General features: G+C 37.0%; 2 protein-coding genes across 3 annotated transcripts in view; both read right to left on the reverse strand.

The window, feature by feature from the left end:
• The window catches only part of LOC115681400 (serine hydroxymethyltransferase 3, chloroplastic), a 32,379-nt gene extending 8,831 nt beyond the window's left edge, over positions 1–23,548 (reverse strand). The window contains exon 1 of the mRNA XM_056306822.1: positions 23,539–23,548. The gene's annotated coding sequence lies outside the window, so the exon portion shown is untranslated. The remainder of the gene's footprint in view (positions 1–23,538) is intronic.
• Positions 930–12,217, reverse strand: LOC115681399 (potassium channel SKOR). Of its 2 annotated transcripts, none has more exons than XM_056306820.1 (14): positions 11,990–12,217; positions 11,420–11,767; positions 7,979–8,203; positions 7,495–7,558; positions 6,593–6,932; positions 4,817–5,112; positions 4,341–4,421; positions 3,734–3,832; positions 3,051–3,272; positions 2,689–2,877; positions 2,103–2,178; positions 1,709–2,003; positions 1,454–1,575; positions 930–1,318 (listed from the first exon to the last, which is right to left on the reverse strand). In XM_056306820.1, the coding sequence occupies exons 1-14, from the start codon at positions 12,145–12,147 to the stop codon at positions 1,074–1,076; spliced, it is 2,760 nt and encodes a 919-aa protein (XP_056162795.1). In that variant the 5' UTR covers positions 12,148–12,217; the 3' UTR covers positions 930–1,073. The 2 variants fall into 2 exon arrangements, with proteins under 2 accessions (XP_056162795.1, XP_056162796.1); XM_056306821.1 differs by having other exon boundaries at positions 2,689–2,872; positions 3,046–3,272.
• Positions 23,549–25,489: the final 1,941 nt, after the last annotated feature.

The raw sequence follows: 25,489 nt of genomic DNA on the forward strand, positions 1-25,489 counted from the left end.
CACATTTGAGTTATCATCTGGTATATACACTCATTGAAAATTTGCGCAAAATCTCGTTATCTCACCCCCAATAGTCCAAGTTCCTGCACTCGCCATCCCTGACGTCCCCGGAAGTTACAATTTCCTCGACAATCCTAGCTGAACATGTCACCAGGAGAAGAGTTCGAACTGTGCTATAGTCATTAGTTCTTTCTGAGTTGTGTTTACCAAGCAATTTGGCCAGATTATATTGCACATAAGTCGACTACGACTACTTTATGCGTGTGTCGCTCATTTAAACATCTAATATTGCTTCATCATTTGTTTAGCAGGAGGATCAGGGAGGAAGAGAAAACGATTCTGAAAACAACAATCTGATTTGTGTTATGGAGGGGAAGAGAAGGAGGGAAAGAATAAGGATGGATTAGGAGAGATTAGGAGGGATTGTTAGAATCATTTTCGTGTAGATTTTATATCCCCTCAAGAGGGATTTGTAGGAATTAGAAGGGTTTTGTGTATCAATGAACAAATTTTTTCTTCTATAACTTATGTTATAGCTCTGTCTAAATACATAGAAGGTTATTTTGTCACAATATTTTCTTTTCTAATCAACCCTACTTGCGATGTGATTTCGACCGAAAAAGCCAACTCGATTAAACGGAACTTGTTGATTGCATCTCATTAAAAAGTTAAGGGACGATATGATTCATTCAACCGGGAAGTTTTGAGACCGAATCGCACCATCTGTGTGCACGTTTTAAGCACTTGATGAATTCCTAAAAATGTTTTGCTGAAACCATACTATGTTGGGATGAATGTACATCAACCTACAGCATGCCTGAGTTTTGGTCTTATTCCGGGGACCTTAAAAGCACATGCTAATGCTTGTGGAAGTACGTCTTCCAAATCACCCAGAGAGGAAAGAACTGCATGAGTTGCTGTAACCAGAATTGGAATATGGATCACCTGATCACTCCATCACTAGACCAAACATCAAGAAACTCATGAAGAGGTGTGCCCAAACACATGCAAATGATGCAAAATAATAGCTACAACAATGTTTATTGTTTTCACAACATAATAGCTGGTGCAAATCATTCCTGCGTTTCGGTAATCAAATACAGCTTCTGGCCCTCACTTATCATGTTCGTGTCGAGAACTTTACCTGCATCTTCAGATAATATACAAGAAGCGGACGGAACATTTAACTGCTCCAATGCATTTCTTATGAGCTCCTCGATATTGTCAGGGACCCACAACACTATCCCATGTCTTCTATGCTCCTGAGGATCCCAAGGATGAAAAGGGAACACTGTACATTTTCTTGAATGCAATTTATCTGTAAAAAATTAACAGGTGAATAGTTCGCATCAGGTAATAAACTCAGACTAATCAATGTCTATATGATATTTCTTCATTTCTTTCCTAGGATCTTACACACATCCTAGCAACTGCTAATAAATTTTGCAGGTACCTGCGGTTTCCCTAGGGCTGTGCTGAAACTCTGACATTTCGGAGGATTTTGCAGCTTCCAGCAGCTTAATCAAATTTTTGTTTCCACACTTTCGACCTTCGTCGAGAGGTGTGTTTCCCCATCTGCGTACACGAAAGAGTGAAATGATAATTGCATCTGTGAGATCCCCGAAAAAAACTAAATTAGTTCTATAAGATGTTTAAAGCATCAGATCATTCGGAGCGAGGAACATGGACACTGAAAGTCTGAATATACCTGTCCTTCAAGAAAACACTAGCCCCTGCTTCTAGAAGCAGCTTTGCAATCAGATGTAGCCCTTCTGAGGCAGCTATGTGAAGTGGGGTTCGGTGATCGTAATCTTTGGAGTTAGGATCTATGCCATTAGACAAAATTCTTCTAAGAAAATCGGAATCACCCCTTGCCACGGCTGTACAAAGAAAACTACCAGCATCATCTATCCTTAGAGATGCGCCTTCTCTAACAAGTAATGAGGCAATTTGATCATTTCCATTCTTGATAGCTTCTAGAAGGGCCGTGTTCCCAAAATTATCTACAACGAAATCGGCTTTGCGATGTTAGTGTGAAAAAAGGTATCCAATACAGTTGAAGAAGGACAGAAGAGCCAGTTTACATTGATGAGGAAACGAACCTTTCGTGTTGACATCCACTCTCTCTTGAACAAGAAAAAGCACAATATCCTCGTAGCCTCTCGCTGCTGCAAGATGCTGAAAACAGAAAGACTCATTTCAAAATTCCAAATAACTTAGAATTAGAGAACACAATATCTCCACATTGAAAGGTGGCCTTCGCAAGTTAAATTTGATATATCAGAGTTTCCTGGCTATCATGTAGATGGTGTTAGATATCTATCTAAAAACCTTGAACCTCGTTACTAGATCTTGTGGTGAGTGTAAGGTGAAGATTGCAAAATTTAACAAGTTGAGAAGTGGTAAAAAATGCAATGGATGTTCAAATTTCAATTTCTGTACAAAGAGATCTAAACAATTAGATGTACTTGTCAATAATTACTCATTCCTACTAATTTCACCACAATCCTCATTTCCTTGACCTTACACACACTTGCATTGAAACATCAGGAACACCTTCACAAGACCACACTGATGATACAAGCGGATTAAAAGTTTATCCTCTGTGTGATTTGGTTCCAGTCACATGATAAGGACATGGAACTGGGACAAATTAAAAGAGAAGTAATTCGAAAGCCCAATTCCTACCAGGGGTGACCTTCCATCATAATCTGTCTTGTTGAGATCAGCCCCTGCTCTGACTAAACCTTTTAGCTGATAGAGGTCTCCATGAAAGGCTGCACTATTCACCCTCAAAGCAAGTTCTGCTTCTTGCTTTCCAATATGAAATGTGATGTCTGACTCCAATTGCTTGAGTCGGAGATTAGATTCCCTTACCTGCAAGCATATACAATGTAAAATTCCTATATGACTGTTGTAATGCGATTCACAGAGCATCTGATAACTTTGAGAATCTTCTATTAATGCAATATTTCAAAAATGGATTTCACATGCAGAACTGAGCAACACGAGCGCAAACACATTTTTTTTTTTAAACATAACTACATTACCTCTAAAAGGTTGTTTAAAATCTTTCTCCCGTCATAAAAATATATCTCGAGGATATATGACAGAGACTGTTTATCAATCCGCAGAAGCTGACATAGTTCACAAACTCGGACTGTATAAGGCTGAGGAATGTTGCAAAGAATGGAGACTTGTCCAACTGAGCTGTTAGGCCGTAAAAGTGAAACAGTTTCTTCAGATCCATCCTCTCCTATGCCAACCTCCTCCTGTAGAAGTTCATCTTACCAAATCATAAGCTGTAGCAAACACCATAATGTTCCCATCCAACCAGCTGAACGAAAACGTGGATGTTTATGGTAAATGAGATACAACCATCAAGCCGACTAGAAACAATTTAGGTAATGGCAAGTTCATGGTGAACTATGTAAGCTATTGTTTATTATCACTGTAATCTGGAGATGACTTCTCGGGAGATGCAGAACAAGGAAAAATCATAAATGCACTGAATTTGCGAAACACAAAACTTAAAGGCCCAGAAGTAATTTGATTTTGTCAGGACCAATAATACAGCAACCCAAAGAGTGCAAGGGAATGAAAAAGATCGGACAATCAAAGAAAAGTTTCTAGATGTAGAGGTTTAACAAAGACCTTTAATAGTAGAGAGTGATTGCTCAGAAAGAGAGACAAATGATAAATGTTAAAGAAGCCCGAGGTTACAAAACCATACCAGCAGACCATGACAAACAAAATAAAGCTGATCCACCACGTTTCCTTGCTCCATTATCACTTCCCCTGGGAGAAAAAATTCTTCATGGAGCTTAATTACCTGCAAACAAGACATAATGATGACTTAACATTTACTCGGCTAAAAGTTGTCTATTAAACACTGTCAGTTCTCACTTTGACTATTTCCCAATGGTGTATTCAGCGCCATGTTCTTTTTATTCTGCCACCCTACTAGCTTGCAATTGATATTGACCCACCCACACCAATACCAAGTCCTTTCGATGCCCAAACTCCTATAGTCGTTGAAATGCTGAACACCAAGAGGATTCAAAATCCTCTAGTTGTTAGCTTCTCTTTAAACATTTTAAGTGTGGGACAACCAAATATCACGTCGCTTATCTGTCCATGTAGCTTAACTATCTGTTGGTATAATTATGTCAAAAGGGAAGGCAAAGAATGTGAATGGTTATATTTCTGGGTTGTTTATCATATCGAAGGCTGTAGGCAAAACTATACCCATTTTTTATATAATGACTTGGAACGATTCTGTTTTATTTCACCTTCTGTCAAATCGAACATAAGCAGCATATAATAAAATAGGAACTCACGACTTGGTTAATGAACTCAGATGAGCATCCCTTGAAAAGAGGAACCTTCTCTATGTATGGCATATACAATGTTTGAGCGATCTGCAGGGAATGAGAAAATAGCTCTTCAAGATATCTGGCAACCATAGCACAAGAGAAAAACATCTTTCTATGGTAACAATTGAACTCCCCATTGTTGTGTAAAATTATATTGTGAGCTAATCCTAAATCTTTGAATTCGGCATGCTGTATATATTAGAAGATACTGAGCTTGCTAATATCACTAGAATGGAGTCAGAAACGCATTTGATTGGTGAAACATACGATACTCCATATTTCCCTAATTAGAGGCCATTAAAGTAAATGACAGCTCCCAAGTACTCGTAGGATACTAAATAAAGAAGCATGTCAGCAAGTTCCAACTTAAAGGCGAAGATTCTAGACAGCCAGAAATAAAAGGATGCTCTGATAGGTAACAATCACTAGTTGCATGTTACCTTTGCACGGATGGAGATTGGGATATCCTGAATAACAGCAGCTTCAGTATAGCTACTTTCATACTGCAAACGTAGGTGGCCTTTGATCTGATTACGAATATCCCTTCCAAGTTTGTTCCGGTTCATATACTTTATGAGATCTGTCATTTTATCCCTGAATTTCTCAGTTTTTGATCCTTTGACAATCAAAGCTGTCATGTTGCCAATCAGGTAGGCACCAAGAATCATGTCAAATGACACATAAATCATTATAAATATCATTTCCCTCATATTGACTGCATGTATGTCTCCATATCCTGTTGCAGGAAAAGCACACTCGTCAGCTGCCTTGTGAAACACGTAAGAAATGAAGCATCTTAGTGGATGAATGTAATAACAGTTATGCCATGCCAAATGCAGATCCCCGTTGAGGAGGGAAGTTGGGATGGTTGTCAGACATCACATACACAGCCGATATCCCAATATAAATTACTTTAGGCAAATTAAAGAATTTTAACGAATGAAATAGCTATTCGAGCAAAGGCTTGTCAGAAAAAAATAAAGAAAAGATGGACAACAAGTCAAGGGGATGCAACAATGAACATAATAAATTAATCAAGTCAAAGATTAAACAGTGAAAAAATGTCCAGAAAAAGAATTTTAACAATTATGCAAGTAAAAGAACAATGGAATAGCAATTCAAGCAAACGCTTGTCAGAAAAAAATAAAGAAAAGATGGACAACAAGCCAAGGGGATCAAACAATGTACATAATTAATCAATTTCCTTCTACAATGGATTGCCCAAGGATGACAGATTTTTCCCCAAAAGCAGCATTTTGGAGAAGATATAACTTGGAGAAATAATGGACTAATGATGCCCAGAGCTTTTCATAACTTTCACACTGTTTCTTTCGGCTTAGCTGTATAGATGCGTAATTAGGTCCTTTCTTCTTCTTTTGTAAAATAAATACAATATTCCTTTGATATAGTTTATTGAATTTACTAACAAATGCCATCATCGGGCATTTGTTGCAGGTTTACTTCGTGTTAGCATGGCTCGTTGCAGGAATGACTTAGGATTGGTGGCCGAATCCTGGATTATTCCTGTCCAACCACGAAGTTTTTTAAAGTTTTGGCTTGGCGGACTCGGAGTGAAGCTCGTTAAGGATGGCTTGGCCTAATCCCTAACCCCTTCTAATTGACTTGGTGCCAGCTCTGTCCTCTTGACATGCGGCAACCTGTGATTGGCTCATGTCCTCATGTCCCCCTGACACACGGCAATGCATTTACTGCTGATTCCCTACAACTCCTCCATACTGCCATTGAAATAGCTTTCGATATTATTGCTCATTAAGCTAGTTATTAACATTATGCTTCTATTTCTAGCATATTTTTATTCAAGGAAACAGCCAAATGATATTGCCCCTTGAACCAATATTCATGGAAAAAAAGGACAAAGCACCCGATTATTCTGCATTCCCTGACCCAGTACACATATGCTATCATCATTATCATTATCATGCAGAGACTCATTGTTCCCATATTTGACCTAACTAAGTCAGAGCTGTCACCTATAGTATCAATTAGACCTAAAAACACTGTCATACAAATAAATTCCCATGATAAATTTACTGATAGCAGCCCATTTTACTTATTTCAGGCAACTCTTGCCATTTCATCATTCTCTTAAAGCTGCATGAACCTCTCAGCGTAAAAGAAAGACAAAATCAAGTAAAAAGCACATCAAGAGAGGCTTGAGTTAGTCATTGCACAAAGAAGTCAGAAACATAACTTACCAACTGTGGCCATGGTAACAATGGCAAAATATAAGGATGTTAAGTACCGCTTCCATAAATCAATGTCTCTAAACTGTGAATAACTGTAATCACCCAACTTCAAGCTTCCAATCCAAGTGTACCCCTCTTCTTCAGGTGGCAGTGTAGTTGCCAAATAGTAAAAAATGCAGGCAGCCGTGTGTGTGCAGTAGAGTTCCACAGCAAGCAGTTTCACAATCCTTGTAAACAAGTAGTTAATTCGTATGTCCTTTTCCATATCTTGGAAAAATTCTGTGACTTTGCGCACTCGGCTCAACCTAATCCATAAAAGGTATCTGACTTCTTCTTTCCTTCCACTAGCCTGTCCAAAACAAATCTTGCAACTTGATCACATAAAGCTCTACATAGAGAATGAATGAGTCATGTTTTCTGATGAGAATTCTTTGTCACCGTTTATCTGTCTCCAGGTGAAAAGAAAATGAAAAGTCTGATATTTTCCTATTTTATATTGAGAAATTCTCCGAACTATTTCACCAGCACCAATTCGCAATATTGCATGGTTAGACGTGAATCGCCTTATGGATGTATGACACCACACCTCTCAGCGGTGTCTTTAATTAGAGCACTTGTAGCACCATAAAAAGGAGATCATCTAATAACAAGACAGTTACTATTTCTTTCAAAGTTGAAAAGTGGTAAAGTGCAATGGTCAAAGGAGAAATTCAACTGTATGGTGGTGCCTTTTGACAATATGCTGCAGCTTATGAAGTCAAGCTGCAAATTCCACTCCCAACCACATGATTCATGCATAGAAGATGCAACCCATAGAAGAAAATACTTTGGTATGGTATCGCCCTGAAAGGCTGAATATAACCTTTTCTTTTTTGGTCGAAGCTGAAGATAACTTCAAAGCGAGGGATTACCTTGTATATGATATCCCAAGGCAAGCAACCTAGAATGTCCACAATAAAACTAGATTTCAAGTACCTACAAGAAAGCCAAAGAAAAGAAGTGTGATTCATTTACACCTAATAGATGACCAAATCTTACGCTAACCCAACAAAGATTGCCCAACCTTCAATAATCTCCAAACTGGTAATAATCTGTCATTTATAATTTTTTTTAGTTACGATTAAGCTGAAAATTTTCCCTCGTGAATAGATTTAGCCCTATTCATTTCTATTTTCAGTTCTGCAAGTGTTAGCAGGTAATGGAATACTTATAGTCTTAAGTCATCTCTTTTTTATTGCTTAAATCTTAAGATTGAACTTAACCAGTAATGTTGCGTGTCGATAAATTACGTAGCTCTATAAGGCTGTGAGGAAGTCCATTTGCAAATTGTATCTAATTATCACATTGCAATTATTAGAGTGCGTGTAAAAAGTAGACAACAGATAGAGAACTAACCGTAGAGCAATAGGCGTGCGCTTGTAGACCATTCGATAGGTCTGTGTGTCTCTGTAAGCAAGCAAGAACTGCAAAACAATGTCAAACAGAAAAGCAACCTGTCCAATAATGTCTAATATGAAGAGGTTCTCCGGCAATCCCCTGAAGAAGCCAAACTCCAATGGTGTGAAGAAGGATGAGTAGATAGCCCACAGAAGTATGAATTTTTTCCAAGCCCGATAATACCTGCATCGTGTCTCACAATTCAACCTCAGTGCATATATAGATAGCTAGAAAATTGGACGGCCTCATTCATGCACAGAAGAAAGCTGATTGATCACTCGAGTCCACATGCAATTGACTAGCCAAAAGTAAAAGCTCAAAGCTTAAGGCAATCTCAATGACTAGAAAAGAACTATCCGAAAAGAGTAAAAATGCACAAATACACCAATATGTCTATTGCCAAAAGAACAAGCTGTGTTCCTGTTTATATACCAACATGATTTAAGGCAAGTACACGTAGAGAATCCAACCTGAGGGGCTAATAAAGCTTATTTCTACTAACTGCCGTAAGGAAATGATTATTCTATTTTCCATAGCATTGCTATTATACCCAACACAGCATTGAGCATCCGGTAAACTCATGGACCAGTGATGAGATCAAAGCAAGAAGGGCACTAAGGTACAAGTGCTACTCTATTTAAAACCTAAAAGCTTGTAACCATTTGAGCTTATATTTGTTACTGACTTGAAATGTCGACTGTAGATAACCAAAGTGCCCAATTTGCAAACGTTGTATTGATAATCTCATACATTTAACTTCAGGGCTGTAATCTGACCAATGCATGGGCCCATCAATACCTACTTGTGATTATGCAAAATATCTTTGCAATTCCGAAATGTTACATTGTCCATGAAAAATCTAGAGCAACAAAAACTTGAAGCTACTAACTGTTTCGCATCATTCACAGTATACTAGTACATAATAAGGAGGAGAAACCAATTTTGAAGAAAGAAGAGAATACCGATATAGGAGGAAGTGTCTATAGAAGTGATAAAGCGCCTCTTATTGTACAGTTTCAGAGGATATGGAAGGGTAAAAGTACAGTGGCAGAACATCGCGGACATTGTCAAATTGACACAATTTGTGCCAATAGTACGAGGCTCTGTCACAGAAATTCATAAGGTAGTCCTGACATGATCGACCAATGCTCATCCCCGAAGGATGCCAAGCCCTCAGCAGTGAGAGGGTCAAGAGTGTTTGATAATGTACCAGCATTTAGTAAGTACATCTAAATAAAAACATTTTTACAACGTGTTATGCTTATTGCCATATTAGCAATGTTCTATTTTCACCTTGGACTTTTACACTAGCCAAAATAGTTTCTTTGTTTTTTTCTTCCCGATACCACAAGTTGAAAACTCATGTGGTGATAAATCTCAGTGCAAATGTTTTCTTGGCGAGTATATAACTTGAACAAATTGTATAAATTTAATTCCTTGAAAGTCTTATGTTTTAATCTTGCTATTGCAACTAAGACTAAATCGTTAAAGAAGTGATAAATGGCTAACTATTTAATATTTCAAAGTAGATTTTAAAAGCCAGTCAAGTCTTATTATTCACAATGGTTTTTCATTTCCAAAGAACTAACTTGAAAGATTGATAACGGCTTTGTCAAGAATAAAATAAACTTTAAAATTCAGATCCTATCTGTCAATTCAATCTCCGTACACAAGTAAATAGAATCGATCTAACAGCGCGGATTTCAAGTCAGTTAGTCTAAAATCAGCTTCTCCTAGAATCAACTTTCGATCCACTTGTATCATGCTCTCTTAACCGAAGAAGTTGACCAAATATCATACCAAAATTTATTTAAATTTTGAGGCAAAAATATCCCATTAAAAATTTAGAATAGCTAGGCAACCACTTCGGCGTACAACCAATATTGTAAGATCAACTACATATGAAGATATATCGCCGCTTACAAAGCAGTGATGTCATCGCATCTCGTAAACAAATATTTTTGTAGCTCCCGAGCGATTTAAGCTTCTTAGGCCTGTCTATTTGGACTTAAACAGAAACAAAAAGTACTCTTCGACTGACTTTTTGTCGGAATTTAATATATCATCTAATTTTCAGAAAATCATGAAAAAATTATTTATAAATCTATACGCGAACAATTGAGAGTTATTAAGTAAGTGCGCAGGCTGCGAGATTTAAATCGAGCAAAAAAAATGACATGCCAAAGCCAATTCGAAGAGCTGCAAATTCCCTTAGGATATCATTTCAGGGGTCCTGATGCTCTGACAGAAGATCGCATGTGAAGGCACGTGCAAACCAATGGGAAACCGGGAGAAACCGTCCTTCTTCGATCAGGAAACGGCAAAGACAGAGACAAGAAAGAGAACGAAATCAAGCAGCCGGGCACGCATTTGTCGTCAAGGCAGAAATATGGTGACTCCACATAGACGAGGACAGCTAAGTTGAGCATCGTCGCACAAGTCACTAAACCAGCTGAACTATGTGATGCGATCCTCTGATAACGATGTGTCCCATCTCTTATAACTTATCATAAATATAAAAAAAATAGAGAAAAAATCCCATGTCCGCCCGAGAATCTGCTTCGAAAATGGGGTATTCACAGACACCAACGTGAGAAATGTTCAAAAGTTATCAGATTTACCGGAAAATGGAAGATAAACGTTGTTTATTTTACACCCATTTTTACCAACGAAGGCCCAAATCACAGGCTTATATCGGAGCCCGTTTTGAGTCTTTTTTATTTCTTCTTTTCTTATTATTATTTCTCGAAACATGATAAATAGTAAAGATTTAATATTACAAAAAATCAGTATACATGTGATAAATTTAACTTCTATTATAATTTATGGACCTCCATTATTTGTAATTTTTTATTATATTAACTTAAGTTAATAAAGATTAATAGAGATAAATTTAATTTAAAGTTTTTGAAAGTGTACCGTTCTGATGGTCAAAAAATCATGACTCGTCAGTGTTTTTCGTCAGTGGTTCGGATTTGATAAGCGACGTCAGCGAGAAACTGGGGCAACTGCTGTCCGTCCGATGGGATGGAACCGAAGCCAGGTGTCGTGCGCATCGAGACCCCTAACGTAACTGCCCACGGAACGCCCCAATAGGCAGCCGCCACGTGTACGCCAGAAAAAGACGCGACCAATGACCACCATTTTCGATCGATCAGATCACCGTCTCTATCGAGTCTATCCACTACGCGTCAAAATCGAAAACCGATCCCGCCGAATTTGAACCGGGATCAACGCGAAACGAAATCATCATCAATCATTGTTCATCATCATCATCGTCAGATTCGTCACTCCCCCTGAGATTTCGAAATGATGATGCGAAGATCGCCATGCACACAGACCGCCATGATCGAGAGAATGCACAGAAAGTATGCAGAGAGAGGATGCAGAGATGGTGACCTGTTCTCGGGGTGGATGACGAGGCCCCTGGAGAGGTCCCTGATGCCGCCGATGACGGACTCGCGGCTGAACTTCCGGCGAGCGGCGGAGTCGAGCCCCAGCTCGTTGGTCAGGAGGTCGAACCGGCTCCCCCTCGACGATTTGATCCGATCCCTCAGCTCCACCACCTCGTACTCCGCCTCCTCGTCCTCCGATCCTCCTCCTCCTCCTCCCCCGCCGTCGTTCTCCACCCTTCCGCGCGTCATCTCCTCCTCCCCTCCCCGTCTACTTCCCTTCCCCCAGTGGAACTCGCGACGCTGCTTCCGATTCCGGTCCCCTGCGGCGCTCGATCGCCGCCGCCACGCCTCCCTGCACGAAGGAAAGGGCGAAAACAAGAAGCATCTGAGGACGCGAGGATTCCCATGGCGGAAACGGAAACGGAAACGGAGACTCGATGTTCTCGATAAGGCAAAGACATTTCGGCGAGAGTTGGCAAAGCCAGACGCGACGTTCCTCCTCAAAAATTTCAATGCAAAGAGGACAAAAAAAAAATCGAATGCGGCAACGAAAGTTGAAAAATGCCGTTTTCACCTTATCCAAAACGTATGCACAACTTTCTCGAGTGACGGCGAGAGAGGGAGAGAGAGGGAGCGAGAATCACGGGAAAAAGCGGGGAGGCAGTTGCGTCGAACTTCACGAGACGATGGCCGGCCGTGTGCGTGCGCGCCCGCGCCCCAACAGCCCACCATGCAATCTGGCTCAGCCGTTTTCCCTCCACGCACGCGCGAAGGTCTTTGGGGATCAGTATCAGCAGTGGAGGAGGGGGGCAACTTTCTCGGGAAAACGAGAGGGAAAACGGGTTGGAAAATTCTCAGAGAGGAAAAGGCAGGAACGTCCGATCCGAGGAGGTGAAGAGCAAGCGCTGCGAGCGTTACTGTGCGGTTATATATATACACGTAGAAGAAGCCGCCATCCATCCATTGCTGACGTAAGCGTGGGAATTTTATTTATATTTATACACACTATTCAATTTATTAAGGTTGAGGGATGGTGTCATATGATATGCTGATCTCATATAGTTGTACTGCCAATTTAATTAAGTCTTATTTTTTTCATTGATTATTGATTACCAAGCGATGGTAAAATTAAGCATGTATCATTAGAAAATTGGAATTACTTAAATGGTACGCGACACGTGTGATCAGCGTCGCGGAACGTGCTTTGCCGTGTCGAATTCGGGAATTTTTCTGACTATTTATTTTGCGAAGATGTATTTTGTGAATTGGATTATGATGATAACTTGATAAGTGAAGAAGATATGTGCAAGATGGCGGCTCTCAAAGGGGTTGGACTGAACGTGGGGATAGACATTTTCTTATTTTGGGTGGTTTTGCCGGGCAGACGATGAGTCGTAGATTGGATGGAATGAGTTTAATTATTGGGGGGTGGGGCTGGCATTTAATAACATTGATCTTGCTTGATCACTTGGCTAATCCAAGGATTAAATTTTTGTAATGAAAATGATGAAATAGGCTAGCGTGATCCTCGTGTGTGACAATCTATTGAATCTAAAATTAGAGATTTTGGGTTTGACTAAATTATCAAGTTCCAAGGCCTTGCTCCCGTCATACCGAGTTTTGCACAAGCACATAGAACTGGGCAATACGGCGAAAGCCCGTGATAAGCCGGTTGCCTTCAGCATTTTCAAATATTTTTTCCGTAATTACTAAAATTCACAAAAACTAGCATATGTGACAATTTTACCCTGAATTAAAATTTTAATATTATTTTTTATTTTTTCGAATTTTTATTTATTTTTTATTATATCGCTCGAGCTTTTCTTTTTTTTTTTGCTGATCAGATTGCTAGATTGCCACCAATTTTTAGTGCCACCACACTATACTGTGTCCAGTAGATGCGGCAAAATGGGTTAAAAAACCCATATTTTAACTCTTATATAATTTTATGGGTCATAAATGACCTGGCTTTAATTTTAAAGATAAACTTAAATAGAGATCATGGATGGGTTATTTATTGTGTCTTATGTATGTCATAAATGGGTTGATTTTAGTAGTGAATCATAAACGTTTCATTTGTAATTTTTTTTAGTTTTATGATTTTTTCAAATAATTTTTTTCTTTTCTTTTCTTTTTTTCCTTTTTCTTTTTCTTTTTCTTTTTCTTCTTCCTTAGTCAGTGGCCAGCCGTAGCGTGGGATGAGCTCGCTAGCCTCGACCGAGCTCAAGCTGGCCAATTGGGCGGGGCCTCACTGAATTCTGGTGAGACTCAAGCTCGCCGGCGTCAGGTGAGCTCGAGCTCGGAGGCGAGCTTGTCTGACGCCGTAGCCGGCGATCGTCCGATGAAGAAGGAAAAGAAAAAAAAGAAAAGGAAGAAAAGAAAAAAAGAAAAGAAAATTGATTTTTTTAAAAAATAAATTATTAAAAGGAGTGCTGGTCACCAGACGAAGAAGAAAAAAAGGAAAAGAAAAATATAAAATATATGAAAATCCGATTTTTTTAAAATGATAAAAATTTGATCATGCTTCTAAATATTACGGGCGTGGCCTTTCATAGGCACGAATATAGACATACCTGCCACAAGCCTTGTCTTCGTCTTCCCTAATTTGCATCTTAACACCTCTTTACTAGTATATTTTTAAAATTTCATAAGAAACAAGTTTTTCAAAATTTAATTTAATATTAAAGTCTTTTAGCAATATGGATCGAGTCGAGTATGTGTTGGGTTAGGTTTAAGTTAGATTTGCACAACATGAATATGGATCAAAACTAGTTAAATGGATCGGATCACTTTCTACCCAACTCGACTCACCCGTCTGGCACCCTTATTGTCCGATAAACAAACCCTAGCAAGTGATTGATAGACATCACATTTTGTTTTGGCTCTACTCAACATGTTAACCAATCCCATAGGCCAGTGTGCTTATACGGATGAGTCTAGTAGCTATGATAGGGGTTCGTGTTTGTGGCCGCTGTTGGTTTTAATAGAGTACATAGGTTATCTTTATCTTATAATAAAAAAGTCAAAGTTTGATGACTCTCTACCCACTTAGGCCGATGATATACCACCTACTGCATAATTTCATTACATTGATCTGTGCGATTTCGAAACACCCCTTCCATTTTGCGATGTGTTGACTATTTGGAAACACTAAGATCTACATTCTCGATAAATTGATATCAATACAAAAAAAAACCATGTTAGTTTCTAAATAATATACTTTAGCGCTAATATTACATGTCTAGCGCTAATATCCCTTCCATTTTATGTTTGTATGCCACTTGTGACTCATCCATATGTACTAAGCATATCGTATTAGAAACGCGTTATCTTCAATGTCGATAGATGATGGTGTCTTATTCCAACTATATGACCAAATAAATACGGTGTACATGTTGTAGATGATGGATGTTCTGCATTCTTGTTTCACTATGCCTTGTTTGGTTCCATTGGCAAGGAATCCAAGTAGTAACATTCCATGGACAAATGTTCCTTTCAATTGTTTCGAAGATTAAAGATAAGTTGGGCATTTTCTATGAGGACACATCCTAATCGCCCGAGCTGGAGTGTTGAGACGTGTTCTTTATTGCCATCTCTGATCTTCTCCTCTCCCGCGACACCCAGATTCAGGAAATGAGAGAACGAACGTGAATCACCGACTATGAAGAAGTTTCGAGCTAATTGCTGTGATGTTGTTGACCATCGTCGACAAGAGCCCTCGCCGCCATCCATCGGCCGACAACAACCCCCAATTCATATTAGATGGTCGTGGAATCCTAATAGTAGATTTTGTCAGGTAATCCAATTCCGCATTTTTTTAAGAAATCAGATTCAAGAAGGAGTTTCCATCTGAATTTCGTTTCATATCCAAACACAACAAAAATCCAAAACTTGAGGAACCCGATTCCGGAACGAACCAATCGAGGCCTTTTTACCATGAGCATCCACACTTTATCTAAATCTTACACTATCCATAAAAGTATAATTTAAGCAATTCTCATCATAAAGTACAAATTACTATGCATTTCCACGTCACAAGAAAAAGACCATAACAAGACAAATACAAGCCCCCATTGAGAACGGTCGCTCTCAAAATGACATCTGTCTAAATCGATGCATTTGCACATCTGTGTGCTTAATCACTTTTTGAAAGAGTCAAAAACCTATTGTATTGATTTCAATTTAGTCCTAAACTTTTTAATGATACTAATTTAGTCATAAATCTTTTGATTTATAGTCAATTTAGTCCTTTCGGTTAATTTTTGCCTGATATTGCTGGCATAAGCAGGCCGACGCTGACATGAATAAATTTTAATATTTTTTCGAATTTTAAAATTTCTTTCTTTTTTTTCTTTCCTTCCTTCTTCCTCTAGTCCGTTGCCGAGGTCTGGCGACTGGCCATAGGCGATTCACCAGCCTCTGGTGAGGCTCGAGCCCTCGCCTTTGGTCAATCGCCGAGGCCCGGCAACTGGCTTGGGGAAGAAAGATGGGAAAGAAAAAAAAAGGAAAAATAAAAGATAAATTAGAAAAAATATTTAAATATTATTAAAAATTGTTCACGTCAGCGCCGGCCATGTCACATAGGATAGCCAGCGTCTACGTCAGAAATATCTAGCCAAAATTAGTTAGAAGGATTTAATTAATTATAAGTCAAAAGATTTAAGATAAAATTAGCATAATGCAAAATGTTTAGAACTTTTTGACACTTTTCCCCTATTTTTAGGTACTGCGAAAGAACCTTCATGGGCAATCTTTATTTGCCATTAATGGCTTTTGTCCTTTTCATGTCTTAGATTTCTTTATGGCTACTAGAGAAAGGAAGCGTTGCAATCACTAAACCGTGGTCACATACCATTTTAGGCTACGATCAGTTAGTGGAGCACTTCGGGATCACAGCAAGCGAACAGCCTCCAGCAGCACGTTCGAGGTCTGAGTTTAACTACATTATATGATTGGAATACACAGCGTCAGAAACCACAGACTCTCTGTATTCAAAGGCCTCCAAGCATTAATAGTTGGTGAGGAGAGCAAAAGGAGAGACATAATGCTGCTGATGTTCGAGTCCATTAGGGCCATAGTTTAGCATCTTTTCACCACTTTCACAAGCAAACTACGTGTGCCAATGGTTTGATATAAAGCTCTGAAGCTTGAATTATGCCCACAAGTTATTTTATTTAGAGCGTCATTAGTGGAATGTTAGGTCTAAAAGCCAATGAAATTTGGCTCTCTAGGGTACATTATCTTGGCATTATATGGAGAAGTCGTGTCCACAGCAAGCTCCCGTCAGAGGCTTATCCTCCATGGAACAAAGATTTACTTCCATTGCCGCTGCTATTGAGGATTACAAAGTATTCACGTCATTGATTAGATATACCGATGGATTCTTTTAGGTTATTTTTAGTAGCCATGATAAAAATTAGTCGGTATAAAAATTTAGATGAATTCCTTCATTCGATCATGTACTTAGTTCTTGTTCAAGACACGATAAAACCGGAGATAGGAGGGATATAACGCGGATAAAAAAATCCAATGTATGGGGTGGGATGAAGGTAGATAGGATTTATTATGTCCATGATATAAAAGTGATTTTTCTCGAATAACAAATTTCTTAAGTTAATATCACTAGAATAATAATTAAATACACATATTATTTAAATTCTAATTTTAAAATAATCAAAATAACAATAAATTTCATTTTCATTTATTCCTATTTTCATTTATATATTTGTATTTCTTTCTGTTATATTATATTAATTATATGTATTAATATTTATATTTATTACATATTTAAGGTATATTAGTATTGTTTGTTATTTAACAAAATTTTAATTAAGGAATGATGGAAGGAAATTAAAAAAGAAAGAAAATGAGAGGGAAAAATAAGAAAAGAATAAGTAAATAAAAATAAAATAGAAAAATCTAGATTTTAATTGAACAAATTCAAACAAATGATCTTTCTATTTCTCGGAGAATAAGTGGCAAGAAGATTTCTAAAAAAAAAACCACTCTCTCCTTCTATCTCCTTTGTGGCTCAGGCTCAAGTTGAAATTTCACAACTCTTTGAAAGCTCTTTGGTTCACGTGGAAGCCCCACTAAAAAACGAGAGAGTCAAAGCTCTTTCTCTGTGAATTTCTGGCTCACGTTGAAACTTCACGAAAGCTGTGAGAGAATCCAAGCAATATCCTTTTCGGAATCACAAAGGTAAATGGTCATGTTCTCTTTTACTAGATTTGGCATTTGTTAGCTGATCTATATCATTGATGGCATTGTAACTCTGTTTGCTTTCTTTTGTCATGGATGAACATGTGGTTTTGAAATATTGCAATGAGGTCATAGTTCAATAATCACAAATTGATTGCCGGAGGCTGTCTTCATTTGTGCATTCATATTTTTTTAGCAGTGAATCACGATAGATTTTTATTATATTTGTTTATGCATTTTCTAATTCATTTATACTGATGTGCAGTTTCCGACGAAACAGTGGACATGATAGAATATGAAAATACCTAACTCTAATATTGCTATTCACCAAACAATGGATAGGATATAGCAAAATCCCTGGTTTATTTTATCATGTCCTATCCTATTCTGATTAGAAATTTAGACGACCAAACATAGGCTTAATTCTCTTGATTCGTTACTGGATCATTCCACTCACATTGGAAGGAATAAAAGTTGGTTTGGAATGTCATTTTCAATAATACTAATGTTCTTCCCATTAAAGACTTACCCGCCTCACATATGTTGAAGTTCCCCCAATGTTCTTGTTTTTAAATTGCATCATTTTTATGCTTGTGGATGTGAAGACCGATATCCCTCGTCCTTACTTAGGACTTAGACTTGAATCACTACGTTTACGTATTTCTCGTGATCCCTCACAGAACACATATCCGGTAATTGGTACGTGTCTTATAGGAAAAATCATATCTGATAAGCTAGTCGAGTGTCCAAAGAATTGGGAATGTCCCATTGGATTTTACACTTCACATGAAACTTTTTGATAATTGAAATTCTGGGATTTGTCAAGAATAACTTACTTTTTGGGATGAGCTAGATGCCTAGATGCATGGGGATGTAGATTTTCAAGAATCGTGTCCTTCTAGCATGCTAGTGAATTGAACAACTGCCAGAGTTTCTAAAATATGTATTTGATTTGGTATCTTGGTTTGTTTTCCTTCCCATTTCCATGAATGACTTAATCTGCAAATGGTGAAATGATTTTTCTTTTTTGAGATTTTTTTATTTCCTTTGCACGATAATTTGGCTGGCTAATTGGTAAATGGACATAATTTTGCATGTTAATCTGCAAATTAGTTAAAGTCCTTTTTTCTTGAAATCTTTTAATTTCCTCTGCTTGGTAAACGGATACAGCATGTCCGAGATGATTGTTGATTGATGATATCTTAGTTTTCATCTTTGAACATGGAAATTATGGTAGAATGATATTAAAAACAAGTGTATGTCATAGCTGCAATGTAGGCTGAAATATTGATACACTATAATATGAGAATTTTTTCTCTTTTAGTGTGCACTTGTATTTTCTAGAGCATAAGTTTTTTTTGCAGGTTTTGATTGTTTGTCACCCCGCCAGCTAGGGGTGTGCATGGTCCGGGTGGGCGGTTCCCACCCCGGAACCGTGGATCGCCCGCTACAGGACCGGTTCCAAAAATTGGAACCGAGAACCGCCCGTCGGTTCCATAGACCCGCCCGAGAACCGGACTGCCGGTCCGGTCTGGTTCTTGGGCGGATCCATGGAACTGGTCTCAACAAGTTTTCCTAGACAAATAAAAAAAAAAATCTGTGGACCAACATCGGATCAACAGAACAAAAGGAAAAGAACATAACTTTTCATACAATTCCTACATTATGATCGATTATATTAACCACATCATCCATAAATCAAGTGGATACCCATTAATTATTGGGAAAAATGACCAAGGTATCCCAACTACACAAGAGCTTCAGACATGATAACAAATTTTCTTCTTTTTTTTAATTTTTTTTGGTTAGATTTTTTTAATTAAAAAGTAAAAAAATAAAATATATTATTATTATATTACCGATCCGGTCCGGGTGGGCGGGTGGACGGTTCCACACCGGGAACCGGCCCAAACAGTACCGGTTCCAAAAAATCGGAATTGGGAACCGGACCAGTTCCCTTGGGAACCACCGGTTCCGGTCCGGTTTCGGGCGGTTCCGAGCGGTCCGGGCGGGTCCCGGTTCTTTTGCACACCCCTACTGCCAGCATCAGGTATTGATTCTAGACTGGATCGCATTGGTCTCACTGCTGACAAGTTGCATACTGCGGTTTCTCGTGTGAGAAATGTGTCACGCCCCGCACTCCTCGGCGATCCAAAATGCTAATGTAACCCATGCTAGTATTGTGCTCAATAATATTGTGTGGACCCTCATTGACAATGATTGGTGGTGAGACAAACTGTCTTTTGAGTTGATTGTTGACAGATTTAATTAGTATTATGGTATTAAAAATCTTTACTTGCTGAAGGTTGAGTTGAGAATATCTGAGAACGTGGTATTGACTCGATATTTGCATCTACGAAAAGCTCGTGACCCAATGTTTTCAATTCATCAATTTGAAAAAATTTAAAAATCATATTTTGTGTTTTTTACACAATTTTTGTACTTATTTGATGAAGCATCTAAGGCCGAAACATCCTTTTAAGGTTTGAGTAGTTTCTCTGTTACTAATAAGCTGACACTTCTTGTCTTGGACTTGTAGTTATATGTATTATTTGATGATAAATTCATATAATAGGATGATGTGATGTGGAATGATATAGGTAGAAAACATGCAAGAGCGCCATTTACACGTAATGCTAGCAGTGCTATCTGCAACCAAATTCACAACTGGTTCTTTGGAACTCTAGAGGTACTGCTGCCTTTTGCCTTTTTCTTTTACCTCAATCCTGTTTTGGTTAATTATTACGGCCTGTTTTTATTCGCAATCTTTAAACTTTTTTTCAGACTATGGCTCTTATGATGTGCCCAGGGTCCTCACTTCATTCCCATTAACTTGTCATGCTAGAGAATGGACCGGTACAAAAAAACCCTATTCCTTCTTTTCGCTTTTTAGCCCGGAAGAGAAGAAATACTACCAAGTCCGGAGAACCGTAGCTGAAGATGCTCCAAATGAGATTGTGAAGTCCATTACGCTGGACCATGTCCTCATCCTCCACATTGTGGAGCGGACCAAAATCTTTAAAGCTTTGCTGAGGGGAAGCGGGGTTCGCTGCGAAGGCCGGAAATAGCTGATATGGTGGGCTATCATACCATGACAAGAATGTGGTCAATCTTGGAATGTGCAACGATGAAATTCGAAACCCTATTTTCCCTTCAAAACCGATGGTTATATTCATTATTTGCACTCTTCTATTGGTAAATTCTATCCTGAAATTTTTATCCTACTCACTTACCATATCACACGTCCGCTCAAATATTTGAAAACTTGTCTCGTCTTTGCTTTATCAACCTACTTAGGCGTATTGTATTATGGCCATGACTGTCTTGTTGTGTCTTTTACACAAATTTAGTCAAACTTTGATTGGGCATAAGTTTTTCATCCGACTTTTCGTTGTTGGATTTTGTCACCTACAAAAAGCATGTAACTCGATATTTTGAATTCATCAAATTGGGAAAAAAATTTAAAAATCTTGATCAGACATAAGTTTTCCGTGTGACATTTCATTAACTTTATATTTGCATCTACAGAAATCCTGTGACTCAATATTTTCAATTCATCAAATTGGGAAAATTTTTGAAAAATCATCATATTCTTGTTTTTTTAGACAAATTTGACCAAACTTTGATGAGCCATAACTTTCCATCGGACGTATCATTAACTCGATTTTTGCGTCTTAGGGAAAGCCCATGACCACAAATCCGAATCAAATAGCAATGTTGGAACAACTGTTGCCCTTGTGGGCGTAAGGATCCGGACAGCATAGGAGATTTAACCCTTCTTGATGTTGGGATATTGGTGGTAGAGACAATGCTTAAGGCAGATTGCCGCTCCAAAGGATGCTGGCTTTTTACCTAATGAGTTTCTAGTGCTGAACTTAATGTGTAGATTCATTTTTGGTTCTGGCATTAGAATGGAAATGTTTAAGTATCGTGATCAACATGAGGTTTTCATTTGTTTGTTTTTTTGGAACATTTAGGAAACTGAACTTGATGTGGAGATTGGTTCTGGCATTCGAGTGAAACAGAAATAATCTTGGTTTTAGGGCGCGTTTGGTAGAACGCTACTTTCTCTATTTTTCTGTTCTTCCGTTCCTGGAACAAAAAAAAAATAAACCGTTTGGTAACGCATTTTATTTTTCTATTCCGGAATAGAAAAGTGGCCAAGAAATAGATTTGGAAAGCACAAATAAGAAGTAGAAAAATCTACTTCTTTGTTCCTAGAAATAAAAATAGAAATAGAAAGGTCCGGTCCTCAAGCCACGACCTCGCTCCTCCTCCATCCTCCGTTGTCCGCAAACCGTCTCAAAGCACCGGTCCGGTCCATTCTCGGTGGAAATAATAAAAAAATTAAAAAAAATTTAATTAAATTAATTAAATTATAAAAAATTAAAAAATTCCAAAAATTCATAAAAATCAGAAAAATTCTCAGAAAATCCATAAAAATAAAAAAAACTTAGAAAACCCATAAAAATTTGCAAAATTCGAAATTGAAAAAATTAAAAAAAAATTCATAAAAAGCTTCGAAAATAAAAAGAGACAATTTGGGAAAGTAAAAAGTTTTAATAAACTTTTCCCCAAAAAATCAAAAATAAAAATTCACATAATGGCTTAGAATAAATTAAAAAATTCAGAAAATTCATAAAAATTAGAAAAATTTCAGAAAAATCCCATAAAAATTAGAAAATTAAAAAATTCCCAAAATTCATATAAATCAGAAAAATTCTCAGAAAATCCATCAAAATCAGAAAACTCAGAAAACCCTTAAATATTTGCAAAATTCGAAATTGAAAAATTAAAACAATTTCATAAAAAATTTCGGAAAAATAAAAAAGAAACATTTAGGGAAAGTAAAAAATTTTAATAAATTTTACTCCAAAAATATATATAAAAATTCACATAATGGCTTAGAATACTCTGGCCACCCACTTTGAAAGTGAAATTTAAATTTTGAGGTGTCCAAGTGGTATTTTTGAAGATTCCTTAGTTTAGGGATTAAAAGGGTTTTAAACCCCTAAAAGGATTAGACAAACCAATAAATCATGCTTATTGATTTTTTTCACTTATAACTTGTACTTATAGTTAAATAAAAGATATAGATTTGAATGCAAAAAATTGGGAATAGAAATTTTGTGCAGTTACCAAATGCATTTCTATTCTTTTTCTATTCCAGGAATAGAAATTTTGTGCAGTTACCAAACACATTTTTATTCTAGAAATAGAAATTTTGTGCAGTTACCAAACGCATTATTTTGCTCAAAAACTCTTACAGGAAATAGAAATAGAAAAAACTATTTCTGAAAAGAAATTATTCTCAGAAATAGAAACGTTACCATACGCACCCTTAGAAAACTAACAAAAATATTAGTTTAGTCTTTTTTTTTTCATTTCTCGTTTTATTTTGGATAAATTGTTCTTTCCTATTAGAAGTGATTGTTTTGACGAATGCCATCCCATTTATTTTGTTAGCATTTGCAACTCGTTGTCTTTGTTTCTACTGTCTTTTGAAATTCTTCCATGGGTTCACGAGTTCATTATGTAAAGTTATTCGCAGCACCTTATTTTATCCGGTAATTTTCAGTTTTCAGATGTGCAAATATAAGAGATCTTGTTAAACCATGCGGGGAGCCTTAGACGTGAAGTGGTATCTCTGATCGTTCATGGATTACTGTAGGGTCAGCGAGCTGCACTTGTTTGATGAAGCATCAAGGCCAAACCGTTATGGAAGATGCGGATTTCATTTTGTGATATAGCATCCACTCCCCTTCAAGGTTTGCATAGCTTTTCTATTATTAATAACCCGACAGTTCTTGTGTTGGATTTGGTAGTTAGCTTGTATTATTTGATGATAAATTCATATAATAGAATGATATAATGTGATATAATTGGGCACTTGAATCAAGTGTGAAAACTGAACTTGATGTGAGAGATTCGTATTTGATTCTGGCATTCAACCTTTTTTTGCATTATTCTGTTAGCATTTGCATCCCGTCCTTTTGTTTTTTGCATTATAATTACCAAACGAGGCCTTTTTACCATGAGCATCCACACTTTATCTAAATCTTACACTAACCATAAAGTATAATTTAAGCAATTCTCGTCATAAAGTACAAATTACTATGCATTTCCACGTCCCAAGAAAAGACCATAACAAGACAAATACAAGCCCCGTTAAGAACGGTCGCTCTCAAAATGACATCTGTCTAAATTGATGCATTTGCACATCTGTGTGCTTACTCACTTTTTGAAAGAGTCACAAACCTCTTGTGTTTGATTTTAATTTAGTTATAAACCTTTTAATAATATCAATTTAGTCATAAATCTTTTGATCTAGAGCTAATTCAGTCATTTTGGCTAATTTTTGCTAGATATTACTGACGTAAGCCGGTCAACGCTAACGTGAATAACTTTTAATATTATTTTAATATTTTTTTCGAATTTTTAATTTTTTTTATTTATTTCTTTTTTTTCTTCCCTTCCTTCTTCCTCTAGTCCGTTGCCGAGGTCTGGCACCCGACCAGAGGAGATTCACCGGCCTCTGGTGAGGCTCGAGCCCTCGCCTCTGGCCGATCGCCAAGGTTCGGCAATTGGCTAGAGGAAGAAAGAAGGAAAAGAAAAAAAAGGAAAAATAAAAAATAAAATCCAAAAAATATTTAAATATTATTAAAAGTTATTCATGTCAGTGCCGGCCGTGTCATGTAGGATGACCGGCGTCTACGTCAGAAATATCCAGCCAGAATTAGTTAAAATGACTGAATTGACTATAGATCAAAAGTTTTAAGGTAAAATTAGCATAATGCAAAATGTATAGAACTTTTTGACAGTTTTCTCCTATTTTTAGGTACTGTGAAAGAACCTAGATGGGCAATCTTTATTTGCCATTAATGGCTTTTGTCCTTTTCATGTCTTAGATTTCTTTATGGCTACTAGAGAAATGAAGTGTTGCAATCACTAAACCGTGGTCACATACCATTTTAGGGTACGTACGGTAACGTTTCTATTTCTGGGAACAATTTCTTTTCAGAAATAGTTTTTTCTATTTCTATTCCCTGGAAGAGTTTCTGAGCAAAATAATGCGTTTGGTAACTGCACAAAATTTCTATTTCTAGAACAGAAATATGTTTGGTAACTGCACAAAATTTCTATTCCTGGAATAGAAAAAGAACAGAAATGCGTTTGGTAACTGCACAAAATTTCTATTCCCAATTTTTTGCATTGAAATCTATATCTTTTATTTAACTATAAGTATAAGTTATAAGTGAAAAAAATCAATAAGCATGATTTATTGGTTTGTCTAATCCTTTTTAGGGGTTTAAAACTCCTTTTAATCCCTAAACTAAGGAATATTCAAAAATACCATTTGGGCACCTCAAAAATTTAAATTTCACTCAAAGTGGGTGGCCACAGGTATTCTAAGCCATTATGTGAATTCTTTTATATTTTTTTGGGGTAAAATTTATTAAAATTTTTTACTTTCCCTAAATCTGTTTCTTTTTATTTTTCCGAAAAATTTTTATGAAATTTTTTTAATTTTTTCAATTTCGGAATTTTGCAAATATTTAAGGGTTTTCTGAGTTTTTCTGATTTTTATGGATTTTCTGAGAATTTTTCTGATTTATATGAATTTTGGGAATTTTTTAATTTTCTAATTTTTATGGGATTTTTCTGAAATTTTTCTAATTTTTATGAATTTTCAGAATTTTTTAATTTATTCTAAGCCATTATGTGAATTTTTTATTTTTTATTTTTTTTGGGGAAAAGTTTATTAAAACTTTTTACTTTCACGAAATTTGTCTCTTTTTATTTTCCAGAAAGCTTTTTGTGAATTTTTTTAAATTTTTTCAATTTCGGAATTTTGCAAATTTTTATGGGTTTT

The sequence above is a fragment of the Syzygium oleosum genome, unplaced genomic scaffold (assembly GCF_021117445.2).
Source record: "Syzygium oleosum isolate NSW1041296 unplaced genomic scaffold, Sole_v2.1 Sole_v2.48, whole genome shotgun sequence".
NCBI classification, from domain to species: domain Eukaryota; kingdom Viridiplantae; phylum Streptophyta; class Magnoliopsida; order Myrtales; family Myrtaceae; genus Syzygium; species Syzygium oleosum.